This window comes from Mirounga angustirostris, unplaced genomic scaffold, assembly GCF_029215605.1.
Source record: "Mirounga angustirostris isolate CCGP_5_RB_7025 unplaced genomic scaffold, mMirAng1.0.hap1 SCAF_17, whole genome shotgun sequence".
NCBI classification, from domain to species: domain Eukaryota; kingdom Metazoa; phylum Chordata; class Mammalia; order Carnivora; family Phocidae; genus Mirounga; species Mirounga angustirostris.
Window position 1 is genome coordinate 39745823 of NW_026991725.1, and position 27766 is coordinate 39773588.

At 42.5% G+C, this 27766-nt stretch overlaps 1 protein-coding gene across 4 annotated transcripts in view; it reads right to left on the minus strand.

Annotated features, from left to right (window-relative positions):
* RNF157 (ring finger protein 157) overlaps positions 1-27766 on the minus strand; it is a 78999-nt gene that overhangs the window by 44032 nt on the left and 7201 nt on the right. For 3 of the 4 annotated variants that reach the window (XM_045888413.3, XM_045888414.3, XM_045888415.3), the window contains exon 2: positions 11334-11452. In XM_045888413.3, the coding sequence (XP_045744369.1) occupies positions 11334-11452 (119 nt within the window). Of the gene's footprint in view, positions 1-11333; positions 11453-20604; positions 20892-27766 lie in introns of those variants that run through there. The other variant, XM_064583190.1, reaches the window with a different exon arrangement.

Below are 27766 nucleotides of genomic sequence, written 5' to 3' on the forward strand. Positions count from 1 at the left end.
TGGGATCGAGCCCTGCATGGGGCTCCCTGCTCGGCGGGAAGCCTGCTTCTCCCTCTTCCACTCCCCCTGCTTGTGTTCCCTCTCTCACTGTGTCTCTCTCTGTCAAATAAATAAATAAAATCTTTAAAAAAAAAAAAAAGCAAGGCGAGAAAAAAGCAAGAGCAGATGTGAGAATGAGTTGCACAGTGATGCTCTCGCATCCTGCCTCCACCCCCTCACTGTGTTCCCGTTCTCCAGCTGCTGAGAATGTTGGCGACAAACAGCCCATCGTGGCTTCTTCTCCAGCAATTAGGAACCAGAGCCTCCTGGTCCAAGAAAGTACCCCTGATCTCCCCTTCATCATAGCACCGCGGGGCCGTCAGTGGCCAGTGAGACATGGGCAAGGGCGTACAAAGGCCAGGCCCCTTGCCTCAAGACAGGACGACTCCGCAGTACAAGTTGTACTCCAAAGCTTTCCCGAGGGACCAGGCAGAAGCGAGTCTCTGCCAAGACCACATCGTTCACTTCTGCTCCCCTGCCCCATCTGGCTTCTGCTATCCACATTCCCAGGAGAGCCTTCCTTCAATAAATAGCTCTCACAAAGGTCTCCATCTCAGGTTTGTTTCTAGAGAAACTGCTATCAGCAGCTGCCTAAGGAAGTGGACTCTGCAGGTGGAATCTGGGGGTAGGTTACCCACCAGCCAGATGGCAGTGAGAACCCACCCGCCCAGATGGTCCCTGGCGTGCTGCAGTGGTGCGACACAGGAAGGGGATGCACTGGCTGGTTCATGGTCTCTGGTACAGGAAGTACAGGAGAAATGGATTTAATAAAGCCGGAGAAGCGGGCAGCGGCTATTAAGAGCCATCCGTTCATCGAAAAGGGAAAAAGCCAGTCTCGGATACAGCAGTCAACAATTTAAGGCCAAGTGTGACCGTCAGCCAGCCTCCCCTGGCAAATTTTAGACAGTCATCTCCTACAGGCACGGGACCTAATTTTAAGGAATGGCCGAACCAAAGAGAAGGCTGAGCTCTCAGCCCAGGTAAGCCTATGAAGTCAAAGTCAGGGCCCCGGTGGGGAAAGAGTGGACTCTAAGGCTTAAGAAGGGGATGTCTATGTACATTCACTTGAGAACCGTGAACCCCAGATTCCCTGGACCTGCAAAGGGGCCGGCTTCTTCTCCCTGAAAGATAGGGGAATCCCCCTTGCTTGAAGATGACACAGCGGTCTCAGACAAGACAAGACAGTGCTTGCCCTACAAAGGCGCTGCCCCATCCTCCCTCCAGGCCATAGGCCATAATTAGGGTCAAATCTGAGTATTACTCACCTGGGGCCTGCAGGCCTGCTAAGAGAAGGGGGGGTTATTATGCCAAAGATATGCAGGCCCAGGCTAACAGGCACAGGTCGGAACAGAGTATGTGGGAGTCGTCTGAGGGTGCTGGATCAAGGGGTGTGGAATATAAAGCTGGATGAGGGAGAGCCTGCTGGTGTGGGGACATATTCTCTTGATACAGAATTAACACCGTGGCAAGGGCCCTGGGTCTAACCTGGGCTGGGGAAGGTGGCCTCATGGGAACTCAGAAAAGCAACGGACCACACTAATGGATTCCAGAACCTGCCACAGCAGTTGTTGGAAGAAAAGATCAAAAGGCGTAAAGGAGTCGGCACGCTAGGATGGGTCTGCCGCACAGAACAGGAAAACCCACTAGCTGGCCATGTCCTTTGGGGGGCCTCGAAGACAGTCCAGTTACCAAAGCCGAGACTCTGCTGCTTATATTGGTTACCAACGTAAATCCTGCCTCAGGAATCAGGGCCATCCTCTTCACTCCCACTGCAACCTGAGAACAGACTTCCATCGAATCTCCTGTGGACATCTGGTGCCCCTTTACCTGTCCTCACGACCCTCTAATTCATCCTCTATACTGTCGTCTGAGTGATCTTTCAAAATGTGTACTCTAGGACTCCCAGTTTAAAACCCACTAGTGGTTCCCCATGCTTACAGGAGAAAAGTCCAAAGCCTGCAGGAAGGCAGACAAGGCCTCTCCCTCTAGGCCCGGCTCCACAGCCCTCTGGATGCTAAGCTTTTGTTAGATGGAATCATCCGGAGCACATGGCCCTCATCTTGTTTAGCTGCCTGCGTACCTTTGCTCCTCAGCCCCTCCTCCAAGATGTTCTCGTTTCCTGGCTGTTGGAGAAGTTTCTTAGTTCAGGGACGCACTTTATCTGCCTTTGTTTCTCTAGTGTTTAACGTTAGCCTGGACTATCACAGGTGTTCAATAAAATGGTAACTGAGGGGCACCTGGGTGGCACAGTCAGCTGGGCATCAGACCCTGGATTTCTGCTCAGGTCCTGATCTGAGGGTCATGCGATTGAACCCCACGTCGGGCTCCGTGCTCAGCATGGAGTCTGCTTGGGATTCTCTCTCCCTCTCCCTCTGCCCTTTCTGCTCATGCTCTCTCTAAAAATAAATAAATTAAAAAAAAATTTTTTTTAAGATTTTATTTATTTATTTGACAGAGAGAGAGAGAGAGAGACAGCGAGAGAGGGAACACAAGCAGGGGGAGTGGGAGAGGGAGAAGCAGGCTCTCCACCGAGCAGGGAGCCCGATGCGGGGCTTGATGCCAGGACCCTGGGATCATGACCTGAGCTGAAGGTAGACGCTTAATGACTGAGCCACCCAGGCACCCCTGTTTATTTATTTTGGAGAGAGAGAGGGAGAGGAAGAGAGAGAATCTCAAGCAGATTCCACACTCAGTGCAGAGTCCGACGCAGAGCTCAGGCATATAACCCTGAGATCACCACCTGAGCCGAAATCAAGAGTCGGATGCTTAACCAACTGAGCAACCTAGGTGCCCCCCTTTCTATAGCTTCTATCCATATAACTATACCCTGAAGTTTCCACACCAGAGAGAAAACCATGATCCCCATCTTACATCTCAAAGTGAGGCAGTAGATCTAATATGGAACACCCTATTTCACTAGACTTGGCCAATGCAGCATATTTAGCTAAAGGAAGGAGCAAACTTAGTTGACGCTTTTTGCATTAAAAAAAGAAATCTAAGCAGTAGTTTCAAACTATCTTCCCCAAGATACTTATTAACGACAAAGAGAAAGATGGTAACTCTACCATGCAGAAACCCATGGTGAATTATATCTCCATAAAGCTGTTATTTAACAAAGTAATACAGATGCAATCAGGGTCAGGCACGGGGAGAACCTCGGAGGTGCTGCCAATGTTCCACTTCTTGATCTGGGTGGCGGGTACAGGCTGTTTACGGTTTCTTTAAACTGCATCGGGCTCCCTGCTCGGCGGGAAGCCTGCTTCTCCCTCTCCCAATCCCCCTGCTTGTGTTCCCTCTCTCGCTCCATCCCTGCCAAATAAATAAATAAAATCTTTAAAAAAAATTTGAGAGAGAACAAAAGTGAGAGAGATCACAGAGGGAGAGGGAGAAGCAGATTCACTGCTGAGTGGAGAGCCCAGCTTGGGGCTTGATCCCAGGACCCTGAGATCATGACCTGAACCGAAGGCACACGCTTCACTGAGCTACCCAGGCACCTCGAATTGAATGTTGCTAAAGGTAAATCATTGCATATTGACACCAATGGGATGCAGCTACCTGGCTCCAGTCCTCACCATGCCTATTCTGATCTTTTTGTTATTCTCCACAAGCCCCCAACCCCACTCAGCAGGCCACACCCTTCCTGCAGTTCACTAAACAATTAAGCCATTATTTTATGAATTTCCTTAACTTTCCTATTCCATGTATTTTCCTAGAACTGTCTCCTCCCCTGCTCAGCAGTAAGTAGTCCCTTTTCCTATTTTTACAGAAAATTTAAATGCTTCTGTTTTAAAAATAAAAATGTGTTCATTAGGAAAAATTCAAATTCAAATACATATTCATATAGAAGAATACAAAGTCAGAAGTACCTCCCCTCACTGATGTACACCAATAGTTACCACTGTGACAGGGTAAAATGCATTGTTCTCGGACGTATTTTATGTACCTACAAATATAAATACACAAACATACGTATATTGTGACACACTGTTATTTTGATCAGAAATGGAATCAGATTCCACATTATACATAACAACTTGCTTTTTCAGCAAACCATGTGGTCATGGACATATTTTCATCTCAGTGGGTACAAATCTACTTTATTTTTGGCTGAATATCAGTTCTTAGTGTAGACACACTGTAATTCATTTAACAATTCCTGCCTGATGCGTGCAAAGCCCACGTCTGGTGTCAAAAGTGAATCAGTGTTGTAGCAGAATATAAAGGAGAGTGTTTCTCCTTTATACAGAGATTCAGAGAAATGAAATCGCTTGACTTTTCTTTTTTAAGATTTTTATTTATTTATTTAACAGAGAGAGAGAGAGAGCATAAGTAGGCAGAGCGGCAGAGGGAGAGGGAGAAGCAGGCTCTCCACCTAGCAGGGAGCCCGATGTGGGGCTCGATCCCAGGACCCTGAGATCATGACCTGAGCTGAAGGCAGCCACTTAACCGACTGAGCCACCCAGGCACCCCATGAAGTCGCTTGACTTAAAGGGTCTGCATAACTAAAAATATAAATACTGCCAAACTAAATGCTAAACATAGTTGTACTACAATTTATAAAGGAAGAAAGATGATAGCATGCAAAAGACAAATAACTCAATCTACAAGGCATACGCACATACCCACAGAAAAGAGGCATGTTCTTGCCATGGGCTCTTGTATGTCCTGCTAAAAATTCATATGTTGAAGGCCTAACCCCCAATGGGACTGTATTTGGAGATGAGGCTTTGGGGAAGTAATTCGGGTTAGATGAGGTCATAATGGTGGGTCTCTCAAGATGAGATTAGTGCCCTTAAAAAGAGACGAAGAGGGAGAGAGCACTCTCTTTCCAGCATGTGAGGACCCCGCAAGAAGGTCAGTTGCAAGAAGGCCCTCACCAGAACTAAATCTGCCAGCACTTTGATCTCGGCCTTCCCAGCCTCCAGAACTTGAGCATGAATACCTGTTGTTCAGGCCCCTAGTTTACGGTGTTTTGTTTCAGCAGCCCGAGCAGTCGAACGCAGGGTGCCTGTATTGTGACTGACCCATCTGAGGACACTGGGGCCTGGGCACAAACCAAACTGCAGATAAAACCCACACACAGCATCCAGTCTAAGTGTTAGCTCTCCCACAGAGGTTGCTCCTCATGTCCCTAACTACTCCCTGCCTTCAAGTCATACTGCCCACAATTCTTGAATCTGCACCATCTTTATTTTTAATATCACTATTCTAGCTCAGGCACTTTGTATCTTCTTCCTTAACTAAAACAAACCACTACCTAACTGGTCCCTCATCTTTTGTCTTTCCAATTCACTCTCTACACCATGAGGTGATTTAAAGAATTAACTTTCTAGGGGCTCCTGGGTGGCTCAGTTGTTAAGCGTCTGCCTTCGGCTCAGGTCATGATCCCAGGGTCCTGGGATCGAGTCCCGCATCGGGCTCCCTGCTCCTCGGGGGGCCTGCTTCTCTCTCTCCCACTCCCCCTGCTTGTGTTCCCTCTCTCGCTGTGTCTCTCTCTGGTAAATAAATAAATAAAATCTTAAAAAAAAAAAAAAAAGAATTAACTTTCTGAAAGGTCAATCAAATCATAATAGCTGTCATTCTTTGAATTCTTAAAATGTATCTGCAAGATAGGTATTTTTGTAGACGGGAAAACTGAGGCTCACTCAGGGCTGATACCTGAAACAGCACCACCACAAAGCTGGTCAGTGACAAAGAAACTCATGAGTATGACCTTCCTTGCTGCCTTACAGAGAAAGGCATAAACTTCTCAGTACAATCCTCATGACCCTTCAAACATGGGCCCAGTTGTCTTTTCAACCTCATCTCTCACCAACATCCCTCAAAATCCAATCCTTACAGCCCACTCATCATTCTGGAAACCCAACAGGCACGTCTGCATCTTAGTTGCTTCCTTACATTGCTTGCTAATTCTGCCTTGATGACCTTCCCAATATCCACTTGGGAAATCCTGCTCATCCCGCCCAGTCCAAGGAGTCATCTCTCAGAGCCAGTGTCCTGGGTAGAAGGCATCCTCACTCCTCTCTGCTCTCAGAGCACTCTGGCCCTGTCTCTCATACAGTCATATAGAACTTACCAGAACACATCACAGTCAGGGGCAATCTGCCCCATCATACTGGGAGTGCCTCAGGGCAGGGGCCAAGTCTTTTTCATCTTTGCACTCCCGGTTGTTAGCACAGCATATGATTTGCAAATACTTATTGAACGAATGAATGGCACCATGACTGACACAAAGCTCCACATGTGTAAAACTCTACTGCACAAATGGATATACTGTCAAGTTCCTTTAAATAACTTGCTCTCAGGGCGCCTGGGTGGCTCAGTCCATGAAGTGTCTGCCTTTGGCTCAGGTCATGATCTCCAGGTCCTGGAATCGAGCCCTGTATCAGGATCTCCACTCAGCGGGGAGCCTGCTTCTCCCTCTCCCTCTGTGATCTCTCTCACTTTCATTCTCTCTCAAATAAATAAAAAATATAATAAAATACCCTGCTCTTCCTGCACACATGTGAATAAAGGGGCTCAATTTAGAGAGACTTGATTGGGTGTATCTCTATTAGGGGGAGAAGAAAGGCCCACCTGTGTGCACCTTGGTTCTTAAGGCCAGCTGTGCAGCCCTGGCTGCAGGGAGCATGAGGAGGAAAAAGCCGTCCCCAGCGGCCCAGGGACAGAACACACAAGATGATGTGGAGTATCAGGGGCTTGACCAAAACTCAACTACTTTCCTCAAAGATGAGAGGATACATTTGGACGCAGGTATCATTTGATTCTCTGTCAATCCTCAGTTCACTGAGCCTCTAAATAACTTAGAGTTTTCGCAGTAATTTACCTTGACAAAAGAAGACCTAGCTCAGTAAAGGAGCAAAAAATCAGCACCGGCTCTTCCCCACCTAGGAAGGGGAAGGATGGTCTTTATTTAACATTTTATAACTGTGATGCACAAACACAGGGATCTTAGCTCCTCTAGATGCAGGGATCAGAGCAGAAAGACCTTCAGAAGCCCTGTTCACTACTTAAGACAGTTACTTAAAAGCCAGTGAATATTCTCTCCACCGAAAACTCTCAGTAGCTGCATAAATAACCGACCTGAGGGGATAGCACTGTAGCCACCATTGCTCTGGGCTTCTTTTTATCCAGCAATTCCAAGGCATTTTTCAAGCATCACATTCCTATAATGTCAGAACTCTCCCCATTTACACTGGGTAATTTGAGAGCCTTAGCAATAGATCTGCCAGGGTTGCAAAGGGTTTAATGGTAAAATGTAAACAAAACCTGAAATCTTAATTCTAGCCTCTCTTCCACCATCCTTCTAGGTATATGCACACTCTCGTTCTTTAAATCTGACCCTTAGGACTTGATACTAAATTTGGCTTTGACGGATTATTGTAAGTTTAGATCAGCAGGCCTCCGGTACAAACTATAGGCCGAGTGATACGTTTGCAGGAGATACTTTGAAGTCTGATCAGTCAGAAATGACAGGAAAGACCACAAGTCCCACAAGCCAAGAAGTCTATGGTATTTATATTTTATATAACAATTTATTTCAACATCTTCCTCTCCCCATCTTCATACTCTCTGGAAGGAGGAGCTGCTTGATGCCTTTAAAAGGCTGTTTTCTCTCTTCTGCAACCGGATGCCCAGTTATGGACCCCAGGGACATGTTTCTAGAGAGTAGAAGTCCATTCCTCAGAAATCAAGCTACAAGTCCATCCCCAATCTCTGGGCTGTCCCCTAATCAGGTGTGATGTGCAGTAACAGCAAAACACAGAGGTCACGGCGGTAGATGGAATTACACACCACATAGCAGCTCTCCCAAGAGATACTCCAAGAGATCATGTCCCTGCCACTAGGTCTACTTTTAGATCTTTCTCCGCATCTCACAATTTGCACTTGATGACCTACTCGGACAGACTCACCGACATGATGTGGGCAGAGATCCTGAGCACACACGCCCTGACGAGCAGCAACAACAGAGCGCTTCAGCCTCTAGAGCTGGACTGCTAGGTTCAAATCCTGATTCAATCACTTACAGGCTTGCTGATCCTTGCTTAAATTCCTGGTGCCCATGTTCCTCATCTGTCCAGTAAGGACCTTCCTCATCAGGGTGTGAGGACAAAATGAGAGGACACAGATGAAGAGCTTAGAACAACCAGGCCTTGCAAACAGGAAGTGTCCAGTAAACGTTCGCTGTTACCACTATGGAATAACGTGTGGGGAAAGAAAAGGGAACGTGCCGCGTTCATTCTGTATACTACAGTTCGAGCTGCCTATCTGAAGTTACTCTGATTTGATGTCTTTTGGAAACATTTGCTTAGTACGGCATCAAACATATTTAATGATGACCACATAGAAACAACAACAAAAAGTCCAGTGTTGACACTCCTTGGGAAAAAGTCTCAAGTGTAAGGTCAAAGCTGCTCAGGGCTTCAGGAGGAGCTCAGTCCCTCACGGGTTCACAGAGAAGTGTCAACGAGGCAACTGAACTGGGAAGGTGTGCCAGCCAGCAGAAAGCTCCAAATGACCCCAGGGAAGCATTTATTTGTTTTTAAATAATCTCTATGGCCTGAGAAGTTCAAAATTAAAAACAAAAAAACCCCTATTCTGACAACAGAGGGAAGGAAACAGAAAGGGAGTAACTGATGCAAATGGCAAGTCCCCATAAGAAGAAAGGGCCGGGGCGCCTGGGTGGCTCAGTCGTTAAGCGTCTGCCTTTGGCTCAGGTCATGTTCCCAGGGTCCTGGGATGGAGCCCCGCATCGGGCTCCCTGCTCCGCGGGGAGCCTATTTCTCCCTCTGCCTCTGCCCCTGCTTGTGGTTCCTCTCTCGCTGTGTCTCTCTCTGTCAAATAAATAAAATCTAAAAAAAAAAAAAAGAAGAAGAAGAAAGGGCCGTTTTCCAAGCATGAGCTGACTCCCGTGAAGGGAGACAAAATTCTTACTGGCTCTATCAAAAAAGAAAGATCCCTCTACTCTAATTGCTAAGGCAGAGTAACAAAATCAAAGAGCAGACATTTGGGGCGCCTGGGTGGCTCAGTCGTTAAGTGTCTGCCTTTGGCTCAGGTCATGATCCCGGGGTCCTGGGATCAAGCCCCGCATCGGGCTCCCGGCTCTGCAGAGAGCCTGCTTCTCCCTCTCCCACTCCCCCTGCTTCTGTTCCCTCTCTCGCTGTGTCTCTCTCTGTCAAATAAATAAATAAAACCTTAAAAAAAAAAAAAAAGAGCAGACATTGGATGAGCATTAGTTGGCAGGACCAAACGTGAAGCAGAAAGGATGGGGCATTTTGAAAGCACTCCTGGACTGTGAATGAGAGGAGGGGGTCACTCCAGATACAAAAGAAGAAAACAATGGAAACATATCATCAAAAAAAAAAAAATTTCTCCAGGTCACCTATCTGCCTAAAAATCCTCACTATTCCCCACAGCCTACAGGAACGAGTCAAAAACCTCTGGAGGTAATGGAGACCCCACCTACCTTTCCAATCATGTTTTGCCATCAGGAAATGTCCACTCCCGCCAGACTGGCTTCCTTATTTGTTCCAGGGAGAAACAAACCATGCTCATTTCAGCTTTGTATCCCCAGCACCTATCACAGTGCTGGCACATAGCAGTTGCTTGGTAAATGTTTGCTGATTCAACAATGGGAATGCTTTTAGGCCCATCCTCTGCACCTCTCTCCTGCAAAGCCCCTTCCCCACCCTGCTAGTGAAAACCCAGGCATCTCCAAAGCCTTGCTCAACACCCTCCACCTCTTCTCAGCACCAGCGACCTGAGCACGCTGTCCTCCTCTCCCGCTCTCGAGCCCCACAGTATCCCATCACTTCAGACCTCTGCTGCTATTCAGACATTTCCTGTTCCTATGTTTTGTCTGCCTCATACACTGGGAGCTTCTGGAGGAAGGTAGGAGATGTTGAAGCAATGGGAAGCAGTGGAAAGGTTACTGATCTGCGGCCATGCAGACCTGGTTATTTGACTTTGGGAAAACTTCATGTAAACACTGAGAACAGTGCCTGGAACATAGCATGCGCTTCGCAAACGCTAGTATTGTCGTTACTCGTTTCTTGGAACCTCAGGTCTCCCTCTTATAAAATGGGGTAAATAATAAATCTTCTGGGGCGCGTAGCTGGATCAGTCGGCAGAGCACGTGACTTATTTTTTCAAGTTTTTATTTAAATCCCAGTTAGTTGGGCACCTGGGTGGCTCAGTTGGTTAAGTGACTGCCTTCAGCTCAGGTCATGATCCTGGAGTCCCGGGATCGAGTCCCGCATCGGGCTCCCTGCTCGGCGGGGAGTCTGCTTCTCCCTCTGACCCTCCCCCTCTCATGTGCTCTCTCTCTCTCATTCTCTCTCTCTCAAATAAATAAAATCTTAAAAAAAAAAATAAATCCCAGTTAGTTAACAGACTGTAATATTAGTTTCAGGTGTAGGATTTCGTGATTCACCACTTACATACGACACCTGGTGCTCGTCACAAGTGCCCTCCTTAATACCCGAGAACGAGACTCTTGACCTCGGGGTGGTAAGTTCAAGTCTCACACGTTAGGCATAAAGCTTACTTTAAAAAAAATAATAATGATAAATCTGTCAGGTGGTTCCTTATGAAGATTAGGAATAATGTCTGAAAAGTCTCGAGGACCTTCCTTGGCACCCAGCGGCTACTCACAAGCCATATGGCAGCCATTCTTCCGAAGCCTCAGCTGGGTGCAGAGAAGATGCTCCATAAGAGTTTATGGAATGAGTTGAATGAACAGAGACATAGTCTAATATCAATTCAGATATCAAGGGAAAACTTTTCGGTCATTCATTCAACAAATCTTTAAGGGCTGGTCAGTATGTACCAGGCTTTGTTCTAGGTGCTGGGGTGCAACAGTAAAAATACCTCCTGTCCTGTGAAGTTTTCATTCTAAAAGAAAAGGCAGATAATAAACAGAGGGCGAGACAGAAATAAAAGCCTATATGAAGTTAAGTGCTATGAGGAAGGAAAAAAGCAAGGTGAGGATGCGCTAGCAGAGCTGGGAGGGGGCTGTCTGTGGAGGTGGTATTTAGGCAGAGACAAGAATCCTTAGGACAGCCAGAGCATGGGAGATGTCCTCACCCTTAGGCAGACTCCAGCAGCCTTTCCACGGGTCAGCCTCTAGGGACGAGAGACCCACTGCCAGCAAAAGGGCTGTGGTCTGGCTCCCAGGGCCCCTCTCAACTCACACCAAGCTACACGCACTGCTGAGCCAGTGGTTACAAACTTTATAAGACTGTTTGAATTGGCCACCGAAGCCCCACCTGGAAGTAAACAGGTTATAACCATACCGTTACTGGTCTGTTCCCCAGAAAGTTCAGATCACTGTTCTCTCCAAACAGGTAACCCTCAGGGTGCGTGGAGTCAAACTTCTCTCCTCCCATAATGAAGTGGCTGGCAAAATAGCTTCCTAGACAGGGAGAGACAGAAACATCAAACAGAAACCAGTCAAACTAAACCAAGTAAAAAAGCCAACTCAAAAAAAATGTTAACCCTTCAAACAAATAATTAGCGTAACTGTTAATCCCAAGAGAACTGTCTCTCGATTTGGGACAGTGGCACAAAATAAGCAAAATCATAGCAGTGAGAACCCAAGATACCCAACGTAAATAAATTGATCTTCCTTTTAACATTATCAATTGAATCCTTATCATGATCTGTCTGTAATACCATCAGCCAAAAGACCAGAAGGCCCCTCAGTGCACATTAATGAACATATACATGTATTTTGTTCCTGTTTTTTTCCCCCTTAAACTTGAAGTGGTTACTTTCTATCCTCTGTATATTCAGGAATCTTAACTGCAGGTATCAGCCTATACACACACACACATTTCTTTGCCTCGATCTTCCTAAGCCAGCTCGTACCTACACACAGAAGTCTCAGTACCTGCCTACCACTATGTATAGACCTCTATAACCCTTTCCAACGAAGGCTCTTCCTTTTCCATATTTGCTTCAAAATGATCGTTAACAGGAAAATACGAATGTAAATAATACAGCTGTCCTTGGCTTTACCTACCAATTACCACACAGATTATGGAGTTTAACAGGACAGTAGTTCAGTGCTAGGATACAGAGACACCTGCATGCACACACACTCATGCACACACACACACTCATGCACACACACCCTCAGTCTCAAATTCACTAACTGCGAACGGCCAGGGTTTCAGGAATGTCAGTTAGGGCAGGCGCTCCTTGCCCCACCTTGACCAGCCAGGAGGCAGGGATATTTCTAACACGATAATAACGAGAGGCGATCAGCAGTCGGGGGTCAGAATCCCCATCTGCCTCGCCCAGACAGACGAGGACTGTGCCAGGACGTGACAGAACTGGTAAGTCACCATGGGAGGCCTAGGTAACGCTGCAAATTCCGTCTGGGAATACTTTCCAACCTAGATGACTAAATGAATGCCTCTTAACCCAAATTTCTATAATCTAAATACTCCCAGGAAGGTAAGCCATCCGAAGGGAAGACTTCTCAAGGCTCTCCTCAATTCCTGGATTAACGCAAAGAACTTCTGAAACAGTGAGAGGCTTCGTCGTCATCCGTCACACGGTGAGGGTATAGATACATTTTCTAAACCAATTTCAACTTTTGTTGAAAGTTTACTGCAAACTAAAAACAGTGAGATTCAGCACTTTCAGCCTGTGAAGAAGCCACAGGAAGGAAGACAGAGAAGAAAATTCTAACAGAAAAACTGAACCAAATATTCATTCTTGGGCTTTCTTCCCATGGAGCTTTAGTCTAGAAACACTTATTACACAAAGCAATGTGGATAAAATCACTCACCACAAAGTGAGGCAATTCTTTAATTAAACAACAAATAGGAAAACATTATTTGAGAGTAAAAACAGCCGAAATCTATCACTGAGGAACTCGTGAAAATTACCCACCAAAACTGAAAAATACAAATGGCAGCCATCTGCGGTGATACAACAGTGAGTTTCATCACTTAGGAAAGCTTAATTATCAATTATTTATGTCGAGCACTTGCAAGCCCTATTTTCCAAGTGCATAATTTATAGAGGGGGGAGGTGCCCAGTTGCCTTAAGTAGAAGCAGTCATCTCAAATAATTAAGTCATTTACTATTGAACCTTACCAAAATATATTTTCTACACATTAGAGGTTATATAGTTATTATACATTAGCTGAAATTTTAAAAGGTAAAGATTTTGGGGAGCCTGGCTGGCTCAGGTGGTAGAGAGTGTGACTCTTGATTTCCATGTCGTGAGTTTGAGCCCCACGTTGGGGATAGAAATTACTAGAATAAAATAAAATAAAAAGATTTTACATTGATGGATGGCTTGCCCAAGACATGAATAAAGAATGGAGAGAAGCAGGTTTGGTGTCTGGAGCTATACGGTCCAGTTCAGTAGGGGACATGCTGAGTTTCTAGCACGTGTGAACAGTCAGGTGAGGGATGAAGGGACAATGACATCCAGATAGATAATCAACTTACAGGTGGTAGTGATTGATCCCAGCAAGAGGAGAGCACTAATGACTTGGGGGGCATAGGGTTAAAGATGGTGATAGGGTTCTACTGGAAATGGCTTTTCTTTTTTGCCATAATATTAGAAGAGATTATCAAGAAAGCAGTGTAAAGCTAATTGTAGTTTTGCCTTACATTAAAAATCAAGAACACAGGGCGCCTGGGTGGCTCAGTTGGTTGGACGACTGCCTTCGGCTCAGGTCATGATCCCGGAGTCCCTGGATCGAGTCCCACATCAGGCTCCCTGCTCGGCAGGGAGTCTGCTTCTCCCTCTGACCCTCTCCCCTCTCATGTGCTCTCTCTCATTCTCTCTCTCACAAATAAATAAATAAAATCTTTTAAAAAAAATCAAGAACACAAATATACAAAGATTTAAAATTAGGGTCAATATTTGAGAGATTAAGGACTTTTCATTTCAGTAGCAGAGTTGGTGCAAAATTCCTTTAAAAAGATGATCTCCCTTGATGCACTTAAAATGAAAATACCTTATCAGTTAAAAGAAAAAATGAGCTTAAGGCAACCAAAAGCTGGCTTGTTGCTTTCTTTTGAAATGGACCCGTCTAATAACTTGCCCTAGTTAGGCTAGTGAGACAGAACAAATCCGCCATCTGCAGCCTGGATAAAGCTTTCTCTTTGCCCCAGCTGTCTAAAGGGACGAACCAGTGCAGGGTCATGTAGAGAGAGCTACCATATCAGCAGACAATAACACCTAACACACTAACAGTCCCTGAAAAAAACGCCTTTTGGACAGTTTGTGCACATTCTTACTTCTTAGCATGAACCATGCTCTAAAATCAGAAATGGTAGGGGAAAAGAGCTATACTACAATACTTCGCCTGTTTGCTAATACGGACATATGTGACTAATGGATAAACTGCAAGTTTTTCATTATTAGCTAGCTATAATTTCTTATTTATTTTTTTGACAGGGAGAGGGAGGGGCCGAGGGAGAGGCTGAGAGAGAATCTTAAGCAGGCTCCACACCTAGCCTGGAGCCCAACACAGAGCTCAGTCTTATGACCCTGAGATCATGAACTGAGCCAAAATCAAGAGTCAGATACTTAACTGACTGAGCCGCCCAGGCGCCCCAAGTTAGCTATAATTTCTTCACCAAAATTCATATTCAATTTCTTTGTGGGATTTAAGAAGACACATCTTGTGGTAATCATTTTACAAGACAGATCTATATCACATCATCACGTTGTACATCTTAAACTTACACAATGTTATATGTCAATTATATATCAGGAAAGGGGAAAAAAAAGAAAACACATCATACACAGATCTCCAAAATTATATTTAAAACATAAGGTATGAGTGGGAGGGAGAAGGGGGAAGTGTGTTTAATGTGTATAGAGTTCCCGTTTTGCAAGAAGAAAAAGTTCTAGCGACTTTAAAAAAAAAAAAAAAAAGATTTTATTTATTTGACAGAGAGAGAGGGAACACAAGCAGGGGGAGTGGGAGAGGGAGAAGCAGGCTTCCCGCTGAGCAGGGAGCCCGATGTGGGGCTCGATCCCAGGACCCTGGGATCATGACCTGAGCCGAAGGCAGACGCTTAACGACTGAGCCACCCAGGCGCTCAAAAGTTCTAGCGATCTTAACACTACTGAACTACATGCTTAAAAATGGTAGGATAATAAATTTAATGTTACATATTTTTCACTACAATAAAAAGAAATAAAGGGAAAAAAAGGTTTGGTTCAGAATGTCCAACACTAATCCAAGTTCAGTATTTTTTTTAAAGATTTTTATTTATTTATTTATTTGACAGAGAGAGAGACAGCGAGAGCAGGAACACAAGCAGGGGGAGTGGGAGAGGGAGAAGCAGGCTTCCCCCTGAGCAGGGAGCCCGATGTGGGGCTCGATCCCAGGACCCTGGGATTATGACCTGAGCCGACGGCAGTCGCTTAACCAACTGAGCCACCGAGGTGCCCAGCAAAATTAGTTTTATTTTTATTTTATTTATTTTTTAAATATATTTTGTCTCAATATTGGATATCCCAATATCCCAAAATATCCAAAATATTCTATCAACATGCAATCAGTATAAAAATTATTAAGAAGCTATTTACATTCTTTTTTTTTTTTTAAAGCATGGAGTCTTCAAAATCTGGTGCATATTCTCTGCTGTTTACAGAGAATTTGGACTAGCCACATTTTAAGTGTTCTACGGCCACATGAGGCTAGTGGCTACCACAGTGGAGAGCATAGCTCCAGACACTCCTCCTCACCAACGGATTTAATCTTAACCACTTATCAATACTTTCTGGCTCTACAGAAATGTCAGAGCAACTCCAAGGGAACTTGTACTAAGGACAACTTTTGAGCCAAGAGTCCAAATCAATAAATTGACTTCAACTGCCCACAAAGAAAAATACAGCTATTTGTTCCTCATCATGTGAACAACAACAAAATATCTCAGTTAGAATTCACTGTCTTGGGGTGCCTGGCTGGCTCAGTCGGCAGCGCATGCGACTCTTGATCTTGGGGTTGTGGGTTCAAGCCTCATGTTGGGTGTAGAGATTACTTAAAAATAAAATCTTAAAAAAAAAATTCACTGTCTTAAATAATTTACCCAATGAATGTAAGCTATTAGGGCATATTCCTAACATCACAGTGAAATTTAAATATTGCTCAATTGATCCCATGAGTTACATCTGGCCCAATGAGATATTCTGACATTTGCCACCAAACTGCTATGAAGTATAACATCACACAATGAAGGACAATTAAATCTATTTCCCATTTTTCTACAACTCTGTATGCCTTTTACAAGATATACATATATCAAATCATCACATTGTACACATTAAACTTTATGGGTACCCTACATGTTAACAAAAATTCTAATTAAAAAAACCTTTTCTTTCAAATCTGTGAAATTACTGAAGTATGTCTGCCTATAGAAACAGACTTAGGGAAAAAAATTGTTTAGGCCTCTAAGTAATAGCAATTTATTTACTGTCGTAGCACAATTGCAAATCAAAGATTTTAAACTTTTTAAGTCATGGAAACTTTATGTTTTATAAAACTAAAACAAAAATGTTGAGCAGGCAAAAAATTTTGATAATTTGTGTGGATTAAATGATAAAGTAAAATGTATTTGGGATTTTAGCTGCTATCTTATGCTAAGTGGGAGTTTTTATTGCAAGATGTATAAGCAATCTTCCCTTTTTAAAAAGAATTTAAATTCAGTTAATTAACATACAGTGTATTATTAGTTTCAAAGGTAGAGGTCAGTGATTCATCAGTTGTATATAACACCCAGTGCTCATTACATCACAGGACCTCCTTAATGCCCATCACCCAGTTACTCCATCCTCCACCAGCAACCCTGTTTGTTTCCTATGGTTAAGAGTCTCTTATGGCTTGTCTCCCTGTCTGATTATGTCCTATTTTATCTTTCTCTCCCTTCCTCTATGCTCCTGTTTTGTTTCTTAAATTGCACATAAGAGTGAAATCATATGATAATTGTCTTTCTCTGATTGACTTATTTCACTTAGCATAATGCCCTCTAGTTCCATCCACGTTTTTGCAAAGGCAAGATTTCATTTTTTTGATGGCTGAGTAATATTCCATTATGTATATATACCACATCTTCTTTACCCATTCATCTGTCGATGGACAACTGGGCTCTTTCCACAGTTTGGCTATTGTGGACATTGCTGCTATGAACATTGGGATGCATATGGCCCTTCTTTTCACTACATCTGTATCTTTGGGGTATATACCTAGTAGTGCAATTGCTGGGTTGTAGGGTAGCTCTATTTTTAGCTTTTTGAGGAATCTCCATACTGTATTCCACAGTGGCTGCACCAGTTTGCATTCCCACTAACAGTGTAGGAGGGTTCCCCTTTCTCTGCATCCTCACCAACATCTGTCATTTCCTGATTTGTTAATTTTAGCCATCCTGACTGGTGTGAGGTGGTATCTCATTGAGGTTTTGATTTGGATTTCCCTGATGCTGAGTGATGTTGAGCACTTTTTCATGTGTCTATTGGCCATTTGTCTATCTTCTTCAGAGAAATGTCTATTCATGTCTTCTGCCCATTTCTTGATTGGATTATTTGTTCTTTGGGTGTTGAGTTTGATGAGTTCTTTATAGATTTTGGATTCTAACCCTTTATCTGATAAAACATTTGCAAAAATCTTCTCCCATTCTGTAGGTTGCCTTTTGGTTTTGTTGACTGTTTCCTTTGCTGTGCCAAAGTTTTTTATCTTGATGAAGTCCCAATAGTTCATTTTTGCTTTTGTTTCCCTTGCCTTTGGAGACATGTCTAGCAAGAAGTTGCTGTGGCTGAGGTCACAGAGGTTGCTGCCTGTGTTCTCCTCTAGGATTTTGATGGATTCCTGTCTCACATTTAGGTCTTTCATCTATTTTGAGTCTATTTTTGTGTACGGTGTAAGGAAATGGTCCAATTTCATTCTTCTGCACGTGGCTGCCCAATTCGCCCAACACCATTTGTTGAAGAGACTGTCTTTTTTTTTTTTTTTTAAGATTTTATTTATTTATTTGAGAGAGAGAGAGAGAGAAACAGCATGAGAGGGGATAGGGTCAGAGGGAGAAGTAGGCTCCCCGCCGAGCCAGGAGCCCGATGCGGGACTCAATCCCAGGACTCCGGGATCATGACCTGAGCCGAAGGCAGTCACTTAACCAACTGAGCCACCCAGGCGCCCCGAGACTTTTTTCCATTGGACATTCTTTCCTGCTTTGTCAAAGATTAGTTGACCACAGAGTTGAGGGTGCATTTCTGGGTTCTCTATTCTATTCCACTGATCTATGTTTTGTGCCAGTACCAGGCTGTCTTGATGATCGCAGCTTTGTTATAGAACTTGAAGTCCGGAATTGTGATGCCACCAGCTTTGGTTTCTTTCTTGACATTCCTGTGGCTATTCAGGGTTTTTTCTCATTCCATACAAATTTTAGGATTATTTGTTCCAGCTCTGTGAAAAATGTTGATGGTATTTTGATAGGGATGCAATCTTCCCTTCTTTTTATTTTTATGGATGTCACAGTAAAACAAATATCCTGCCTGTAAGTGAAAAATATTAATCTTCAACTATCTGCTTTTGAACTAATGGAGCTATATACTCGATTGCTGCAGAAAATGGAATTGTATTTAAAAATAATTTTATACAAAATTAAAATATGAGAAAATTGGCTATGGGAATCTTACTAGGTTTTCATGTATTTGAAAAATCTTCACCTAGGCACCTGGGTGGCTCAGTTGGTTAAGTGTCTGCGTTTGGCTCAGGTCATAATCCCAGGCTCCTGGGATTGAGTCCCTCATCAAGCTCCCTGCTCAGCAGGGAGTCTGCTTCTCCCTCTCCCTCTGCCCCTCCCCCCGCTCATGCTAACAAATAAAATCTTTAAAAAAATTTACACAAGTAAAACATGCCTTTGCAAAAAATAAAAATACACAGAAGTATGTAATTTAAAAAGCGATAATCTAGGGCGCCTGGGTGGCTCAGTTGGTTAAGCGACTGCCTTCGGCTCAGGTCATGATCCTGGAGTCCTGGGATCAAGTCCCACATCGGGCTCCCTGCTCAGCAGGGAGTCTGCTTCTCCCTCTCCTGCTCCCCCCTCTTGTGCTCTTTCTCTCTCTCACTCTCTCTCTCAAATAAATAAATAAAATCTTTAAAAAAAAAAAAAAAAAGCGATAATCTAATTCAACTCCGTGAGAAGTAACTCCACTATTAACAACCGGTTTGTGGCCTTCCAGATTTTCCTACACATATATAAACACGTTCAGGTTTTCTGTTTTATTTTCTTTTTTAACTTAATTGGGATATTACACATACTGATCTGCAAGTTACATTTCTTTTTTTTTTTTTTTTTGCCTAATGTACTATAGGCATCCTTCCATGTCCACTTATGGATCGAACTCATTATTCCTAATGACTACATAACAATAACTCATATTGAGGACTTACTATGTACCAGCACTGTACTATCAGGTACCAAATAGATTATTCCTCACAACAACCCTATCAGGTGGGTGATATAATTTTTTTTTTTTATTTTACCGAACTGATGATAAATGCACAGAGAAAGCAAGTAACTTATCCAAGATCACACAGGTAGTAAGAGGCAGTGTCAGGTCCAAAATGCAGCTATTTTTATTCCAGAATGCCTATGTGTACTCTTATCCATTACACTATATTCCCATTGAGCATCCAGATTTAATTAACCGGTTCTCTACTGATGAACATTCCCTCCTCTCTAGTTTACATTGCGAGCTTGCTTTCTTCCCTCCTGGGTGGTATTATTGTTGCTATTTGATTGTTTTTACATCTGGAATTTGTCCTTATGGACTGTGTGGGATAAGGTGTTAATCATTTTTTTCCAAATAGGAAACTTTACGAACACCATTTATTGAATGTTCCATTTCCCCCACTAAATTGAAAATCTATTTTTATCATGCTATATATATCTAGCTCTGGACTCTATTCTATTCTGAACAAGCACAATGAAGTTTGTTTGAGTACCATATAGTTTTAACAACTGTAACTTTACAGTATTTGAAGCAAGGCACATGTCAACAGATCCAAACCTTCCCCCCATTCTCAAGGTTCCAACCCTGACCTCCCTACCTGTCTTCCTTCTACTTTATGACATTCCCTCAAAACCCTTCAACATTATACAAGTTTCAAAACCTTACAACTTCCCTATATTTCTACCCATACTTTCTTCTGGCCTCAAGAAGGTAGTCCTCTCCCCGTTCCAAAGTTAACTTTTCCAGTTGAGTTCCCATCCCCAACTGTCTCTACCTCCTCGAGATCTCATCAACAACCTCTCTCTTTCTCTGTTTCTATTCCTCTTTCCACAGGCTTTTTACTTGCCTCGTGCTGCAAGCATATTCTGGTCTTCTCAACTTAAAAAACAAATACAAAAAGAGTTCCATGTGCCATGCCTTAAAATCCGCCCACTGGCCACCCATCTGTCATTCCTGTCTGCTCCCACCCACATCCAGTGACTCCTCAAGCCTTTACAGTGCTTTCCACCACTCTATTGAAACTCTTCCCTGGAACACCCAGCAGGCCAAGTGTATTCTCACACTTCACTCACCTTATGAATGCTCAGAAGACTTCCATGCTCATTTCTGAGGCTCTTTTCCCCTTGGCTTCCAAAATCCTCATGGTTCTGAGTCTCTTCCTACCTAAAACTTGTTTCATGCTTTCATGCGGCCCACAAACATGGATGTGTCTTCAAGAGCTCAGGTCTCTCCTTTTCTTTCATTCTTTCCCTCCCTCTTTCTCTTCCTCATAGAATCAAAGCAGAGGCTCTGATTTAAAACAGCTGAATTTGATCCCGGTGCTGCCTTCCTCCACTGGGTCACCTGGGACAAGTTATTTAACTTTTTGGGGCTTTGGTTTCTTTATCTATAAAACAGATAGTAACACCTCTTTCAAAGGATTGTTGTTAGGCCCAGTGGGCAATTAACACACATTGGCTTCTCTTTTCCCATACTCCCAAACATTTTCCCCTGATCTTTCTTTGGTTTCAGTACAAATCTTTAACCACCTGCCATATCTTTCATCTAGATATCCTATCTTTGCTTCAAATTCAATGAATAACCTTTTTTTTTTTTTCTGGGAGAGGGGGAATAAAGAGCATTTTATCTTAAGAGCTGTCACCAGAACTCCTCTTAGCAAAGGCATGATCTTTTTTGGAATATACCTTAATGAGCTACTTAGAATGGAGAGCAATACACCAAGTGCCGGGTACGTTTGTTGCTTATTGATGCAACTCGAACGGCTTTGTAATTTTTTTTCTGAGGAAAGGGTAAGGAGAAGAGTCAAAAAAGGAGAGGTAAGAGGAAAGAAACGTTAGGATGAAGAAAGGCTCAGGTTGGTGAACTCAATAGCCAGTGAAACTCCCCAGATGAAGTACAGTTTAGGGTGATGATGCTTACTATTCCTTTGTATTTCTGCAATGTAAACCCCAACTTCATCACCCTCCACAAATATTCAGTAGAATCTACACTTTGAATACTTTATGCGAATGGAATTTTTTGGAGAAACTGAAGAATGGAGTGAAATCACATTTATTGTTGGGCAGGGACAGCAAGCTGGAGCTCAGGAGCCAACATGGTTGTGCCATGGGTCATTTGGGAATTCAAAGAAATCTTGGAAGGGGCATGAGAAGTCTATACTCTATGATTTGGGGGGGGGGGTTCTGTCTAATCTGCCTGGATTTTGAGGAGCAGTAAAGCCCTGGCTGACATTTGGGACTCACTTTAAAAGCAGTTTCTGCCCCAGATTCCCAATTTCTGTCAATGGTGCTTTACTTCTCTGGTCACTCAGGTTAAAAATGTCACAGTCATCAAAATCACACAAACACTGATTATGTGCTTTTGTGCAAAGCATCCTTGTCAAGACCTCAGCCCTTTCCAAGTTCGATGACAGTGGATTATCAGGTTATAGTTCCCTAGAAAATCTCTATGCTTCTAATCTTTTTATCCCTACAACCTATATCTCTAAGAGCTAAATCTTCCTTAGAACACCATCTGGTTCTTTTCTTTTGGTTCCTACCCCCTTCCCAAATTTTATTTCTCACTACCTTTCTTCTAGGAGAATTCTCTGCCTCAACCAACTAATCTATTTGTTATTCTCTAAATCCATCAAGAACACTGGCAAGGACACCTAAAACTAATATAACACTGTATGCAACTAACTGGAATTAAAATAAAAACTTAGGGGCGCCTGGGTGGCTCAGTTGGTTGAGCGACTGCCTTCGGCTCGGGTCATGATCCTGGAGTCCCGGGATCGAGTCCCACATCGGGCTCCCTGCTCAGCGGGGAGTCTGCTTCTCCCTCTGACCCTCCTCCCTCTTGTGCTCTCTGTCTCTCATTTTCTAATAAATAAATAAAATCTTAAAAATAAATAAATAAATAAATAAATAAAATAAATAAATAAAAAAAATAAAAACTTAAAGGGGCACCTGGCTGGCTGAGTCCGGAGAGCATGTGTCTCTTGATCGTGGGATTGTGAGTTTGAGCTCCATGTTGGGCGTAGAGATTACATAAGAATAAAATAAATAAATAAAATAATCTTTAGGGACACCTGGGTGGCTCAGTCAGTCAGGCGTCTGCCTTCGGCTCAGGTCGTGATCCTGAAGTCCTGGGATCGAGCCCCATGTTGGGCTCCCTGCTCCGTGGGGAGTCTGCTTCTCCCTCTCCCTCTGCTTCTCTCCCCGCCTTGTGCACTCTCTCTCTCTCAAATAAGTAGATAAAATCTTTAAAAAAAAAAAATAATAATAATCTTTAAAAATTAAAATAAAAACTTAAGAATTTTTAAAAAGCACACCGGCAACCTCCCGGCCATTACAGATACTATTCTTCCCCTTGGACTATCTGGGAGCCCTTCAGTGTGTTCAGACGAGCCATTGCTCCCAAGAATTCTACCCTAATTGATCAAGCTCTTCTCTGTATTTTATTCAGTTGGTATAAACCCCTCTGTACTGTTATTTTTAACAGCTTTATTGAGGTATACTATACACAGCATAAAATTCATCTATCGTACAACTCAATAACTTTGGTTAACTATCACACAATCCAGTTGAAAACATTCATTACCCCAAAATGTTCCTTCATGCCTGTTTACAACTAACTCCCACTCCGTTCCCCAGCCTGAGGCAAACACTGCTGTTTTCTATCTCCATAAATTTGCCTTTTCTAGACATTTCATAGAAATGGATTCATATAATATAGTCTTACATGTGATTTCTTACACTTAACACAATGTTTTTGAGGTTAATCCATGTAGTCCAGATTGTATCACTAGTTCATTCCTTTAAGTTGCTGAACAGCATTTCACTGTATGAATATGTCTCATTTCATTAATCCATTCACCAGCTGATGAACATTTGGATTATATCCCATTTTTTGGCTATTATGAACAATGCTGCTATGGACACTTGTATATATGTCTGTGTGTGAATCTTTTGGAGAGATTCATGGGAGTGGAATTGCTAGATCATAAGGTAAATTTATGTTTAACATTTTAAGACTCGCCCAAACTATTCCAAAGTGGCTGTTTCCATTTTACATTCCCAACAGCAATGCACAAGTATTGCAATTTCTCGACATTCTCACCAACACTTGACATTGTCTTTTTTATTGTAGCTATCCTCTTGGTTGTGAAGTACTACCTCATTGTGGTTTTAATTTTATTTCCCTAACAACTACTGGTATTGAGCATCTTTCCATGGGTTTTTTTTTTTTTTTTTAAGATTTTTTTTATTTGTCAGAGAGAGAGAGAGAGCACAAGCAGGAGGGGTGGCAGGCAGAGGGAGAAGCAGGCTACCTGCTGATCGGGGAGCCCGATGTGGGACTCGATCCCAGGACCCTGGGATCATGACCTGAGCTGAAGGCAGCTGCTTAACCAACTGAGCCACCCAGGCGTCCCTTTCCATGGGTTTATTAGCCATTCTTGTATCTTCTTTGGCGATATCTCTATTCTTTTGTCCATTTTTATTTTTTAAGTAGGCTCCACGCCCAGCGTGAAGCCCAACGCGGGGCTTGAACCCACGACCCTGAGACCAAGACCTGAGCTGAGATCAAGAGTCTGACACTTAACTCAGCCATGCAGACGCCCCTCTTTTGTCCATTTTTAAATTGGGTTGTCTTTTTAATACTGAGTTGCTCAAGTTCTTGGTACATTCTGGATGCAAATCCTTTATCCGTGTGTTTTGCAAATATTTTCATTCAGAAGGTGGCTTGTGTTTTCAGCTTCTTAATGTCTTTTGAAGCAGAAACATTCTTAATTTTGAAGAAATCCAATTTACCAGTTTTTTCTCTTCTGGATTGTGCTTTTGATGCTATATCAAAGAACTCTTTGCCTAATCCTGAATCAAATAAATATTTTCTCCTATATCTTCTTTGAGGGGTTTTATGGTTTTCATTCTTACATTTAGGCCCGTTTTTCTAAACAGCTTAATGAGATATAATCACACACCATACAATTCACCTATTTAAAGTGTACTATCCAATTGTTTTTTAGTATATTCAAATGAGTTATGCAACTATTCACCACAATTTTAGGACATTTTCATTATCACAAAAAGAAACCCACTAGCAGTCACTCATTTCCCCCTTCCTCCAGCCACTGACACTTGCTAATCTACTTTCTGTCTCAATGGATTTGCCTCTCACGGACATTCGGGATTATACAACACATAGCATTTTGCATCTGGCTTCTTTCACTTAACATTAATATTTTCAAGGTTCATCCATGGTGAAGCAAATACCAATACTTCAGTCCCTGTTACTGCCAAATAATGTTCCATTGTATGGACTTACCACATTTTATCAGCTATTCCATTTGCCAGCTGATGGACATTTGGGTTATTTCGACCTTTTAGCTATTATGAAAAATGCTACTATGAACATTCATGTACACATTTTGGTGTGGATTTATTTATTCCCCATTTTTCTTGGACGTATATATACCTAGAAGTGGTATTAGTGAATCATTTAAGCAACTGTGAAACAGTTTTCCAAAACAACTGCACTATTTTACATTTCCACCAGCAGGGTACCAGAGTTTTAATTTCTCCACATCCTCACTAAACTTGTTATTAGTTGTTATATTGATTATAGCCATCCTAGTGGGTGTGAAGTGGTATCTAATTGTAGATTTAATTTGCATTTCCCTAATGGCTAATGAGGGTGAGCATTTTTTCATGTGTTTATTGTCCATTTGTATAACCTTTTTTGGAGAAAGATTTATTCAAGACCATTGTTCCCTTTCTAGTTGGGTTGTCTTTTTCTTATTGAATTGTATGTACAAGTTCTTTATATATTCTTGATGCAAATCCCTTATCATATATACGATTTACAAATATTTTCTCCCATTCTGTGACTTGTGTTTTCATTCTATGACCCATTCTGAGTTAATTCTTGGTGATGTGAAGAGTTTAAGTTCATTTTTTTTTTTTTTGCTTGTTATTACCCAAATGTCCCAGAACCATTTGTTGAAACAAAAACAGACAAACAAACAAACAAAAACACCCACTATTCTTTTCCTGTTGAAATGCCTTGGTACTTTTTTTTTTTTTAAGATTTTATTTATGGGGCACCTGGGTGGCTCAGTAGGTTAAGCATCTTCCTTCGGCTCAGGTCATGATCCCAGGGTCCTGGGATTGAGCCCCGCGTCAGGCTCCCTGCTCAGTGGGGAGCCTGCCGCTCCCCCTGCTTGTGCTATCAAATAAATTAATTAAATTTAAAAAAAAAGATTTATTTGAGAGAGAGACAGCACAAGCGAGGGGAGGGGCAGAGGGAGAGAGACAAGCAGACTCCCCACTGAGCACGGAGCCCACTGGGGCTAAATGCAGGGCTCCATCCCAAGACCCCAAGATCGGACTGGAGTCAAAGAAGATCATAACCAACTGAGCCACCCAGGCACCCCTTGACTTGGTACTTTTGTCAAAATCAACTGAACGTAAATATAAGGTTTTATTTCTGACTTGCAATTCTCTTCCATTGATCTATATACCTTTTGTTGTGCCAAACCACACTATGGTTTTTTTTGTTTTGTTTTGTTTTTTAAAGATTTTATTTATTTATTTGAGAGAGAGAGAATGAGAGACAGCACAAGAGGGAAGAGGGCAGAGGGGGAAGCAGACCCCCTGCTGAGCAGGGAGCCCGATGTGGGACTCGATCCCGGGACTCCAGGATCATGACCTGAGCCGAAGGCAGTCGCTTAACCAACTGAGCCACCCAGGCGCCCCACACTATGGTTTTATAATAATGTTTTAAATTGGGTAGTGAAAGTCCTCCAACTTTGCTCTTCCTTTTGTTTGTTTAAGATTTTATTTCTAGGTAATCCCCACACCCAACGATGGGCTCGAAATTACAACCTGGAGATCAACAGTCACATGCTCTACCAATTGAGCCAGCCAGACACCCCATTCTTCCTTTTCAAAGTTGTTCTAGATAATCTAAATCCTTGTACATGCATGTGCATGTAAATATAAGAATCAGCTGGTCAATTTATTTTTAAAAAAGTCTGTTGGGATTTTGACTCAATTTTTAGAACGTTGGCATCTTGACAATATTGAGTTTTCCAACATGAAATGTTTAATTACTTAGATCTTTTTAAACTTCTTTAGTTAAAGCATCAATCTCAGCAACATTTTAGAATTTTCAGTGTACAAGTCTTATACTTCTGATGTTAAATTTATTCCTAAAGGGGTGCCTGGGTGGCTCAGTCGTTAAGCGTCTGCCTTCGGCTCAGGTCACGATCCTAAGGGTCCTGGGATCCAGCCCTGCATCAGGCTCCCCGCTCAGCGGGAAGCCTGCTTCTCCCTCTCCCACTTCTCCCTCTCCCCCTGTTTGTGTTCCCTCTCTCGCTGTGTCTGTCAAATAAATAAATAAATAAATAAATAAATAAATAAATAAATAAATAAAATCTTTATTTAAAAAAAAATTTATTCCTAAGAATTTTATTCTTTTTGATGCTATTGGAAATGAATTGCTTTCTTAATTTCTTTTTCAGATTATTGCTTGTGTGTAAAAATAGAATTGATTTTTGTATGTTGATCTTGGATGTGCAACCTTCTAAACTCATTTATTAATTGTAGTAGTATTTTTGTGGAATCCTTGGTATTTTCTACATACGGGATCATGTCATCTGTGAATAGCCAGTTTTACTTCTTCCCTTACAATCTGAATACCTTAAAGATATTTTTTTACACATGTATGTGTGTTTATTTTGCCATACCAGTTAGGATCTCCCATCAACACTAGTGGCAAAAGCAGACATCCTTGCCTTGTTCCTGATCTTAGCAGGAAGGCATTCTGTATTTCACCATTAAGTATGATATTCGCTGGGCTTTTCATAGATGCCCTTCTATTCCTAGTTTGCTAAGTGTTCTTCATCTTGAAAAGGCTGGATTTGTCAAATGTTTTGTCTCCACTTATTGAAATGATCATGTGGTTTTTATTCTTTAGTCTACTAAAACAATATATTAATATTGATTGATATTAAGCATTGATATATAAAATATTAACATTGATTTCAGATATCAAACCAACCCTGCATTCTCAGGATATAACCCACTTGGTTATGGTATATCTGTATTCTTATTTATCTCTGTATGCCTGCATTCTACCTCTGATATAGATGATAAGCACTAAAATTCTGGAAGGAGCATAATTTTTAAATAAGGATTTTTAAAGGCTATAATTTTTAGATTAAAAAAATGTTTTCATAGCACAAGCACTCTT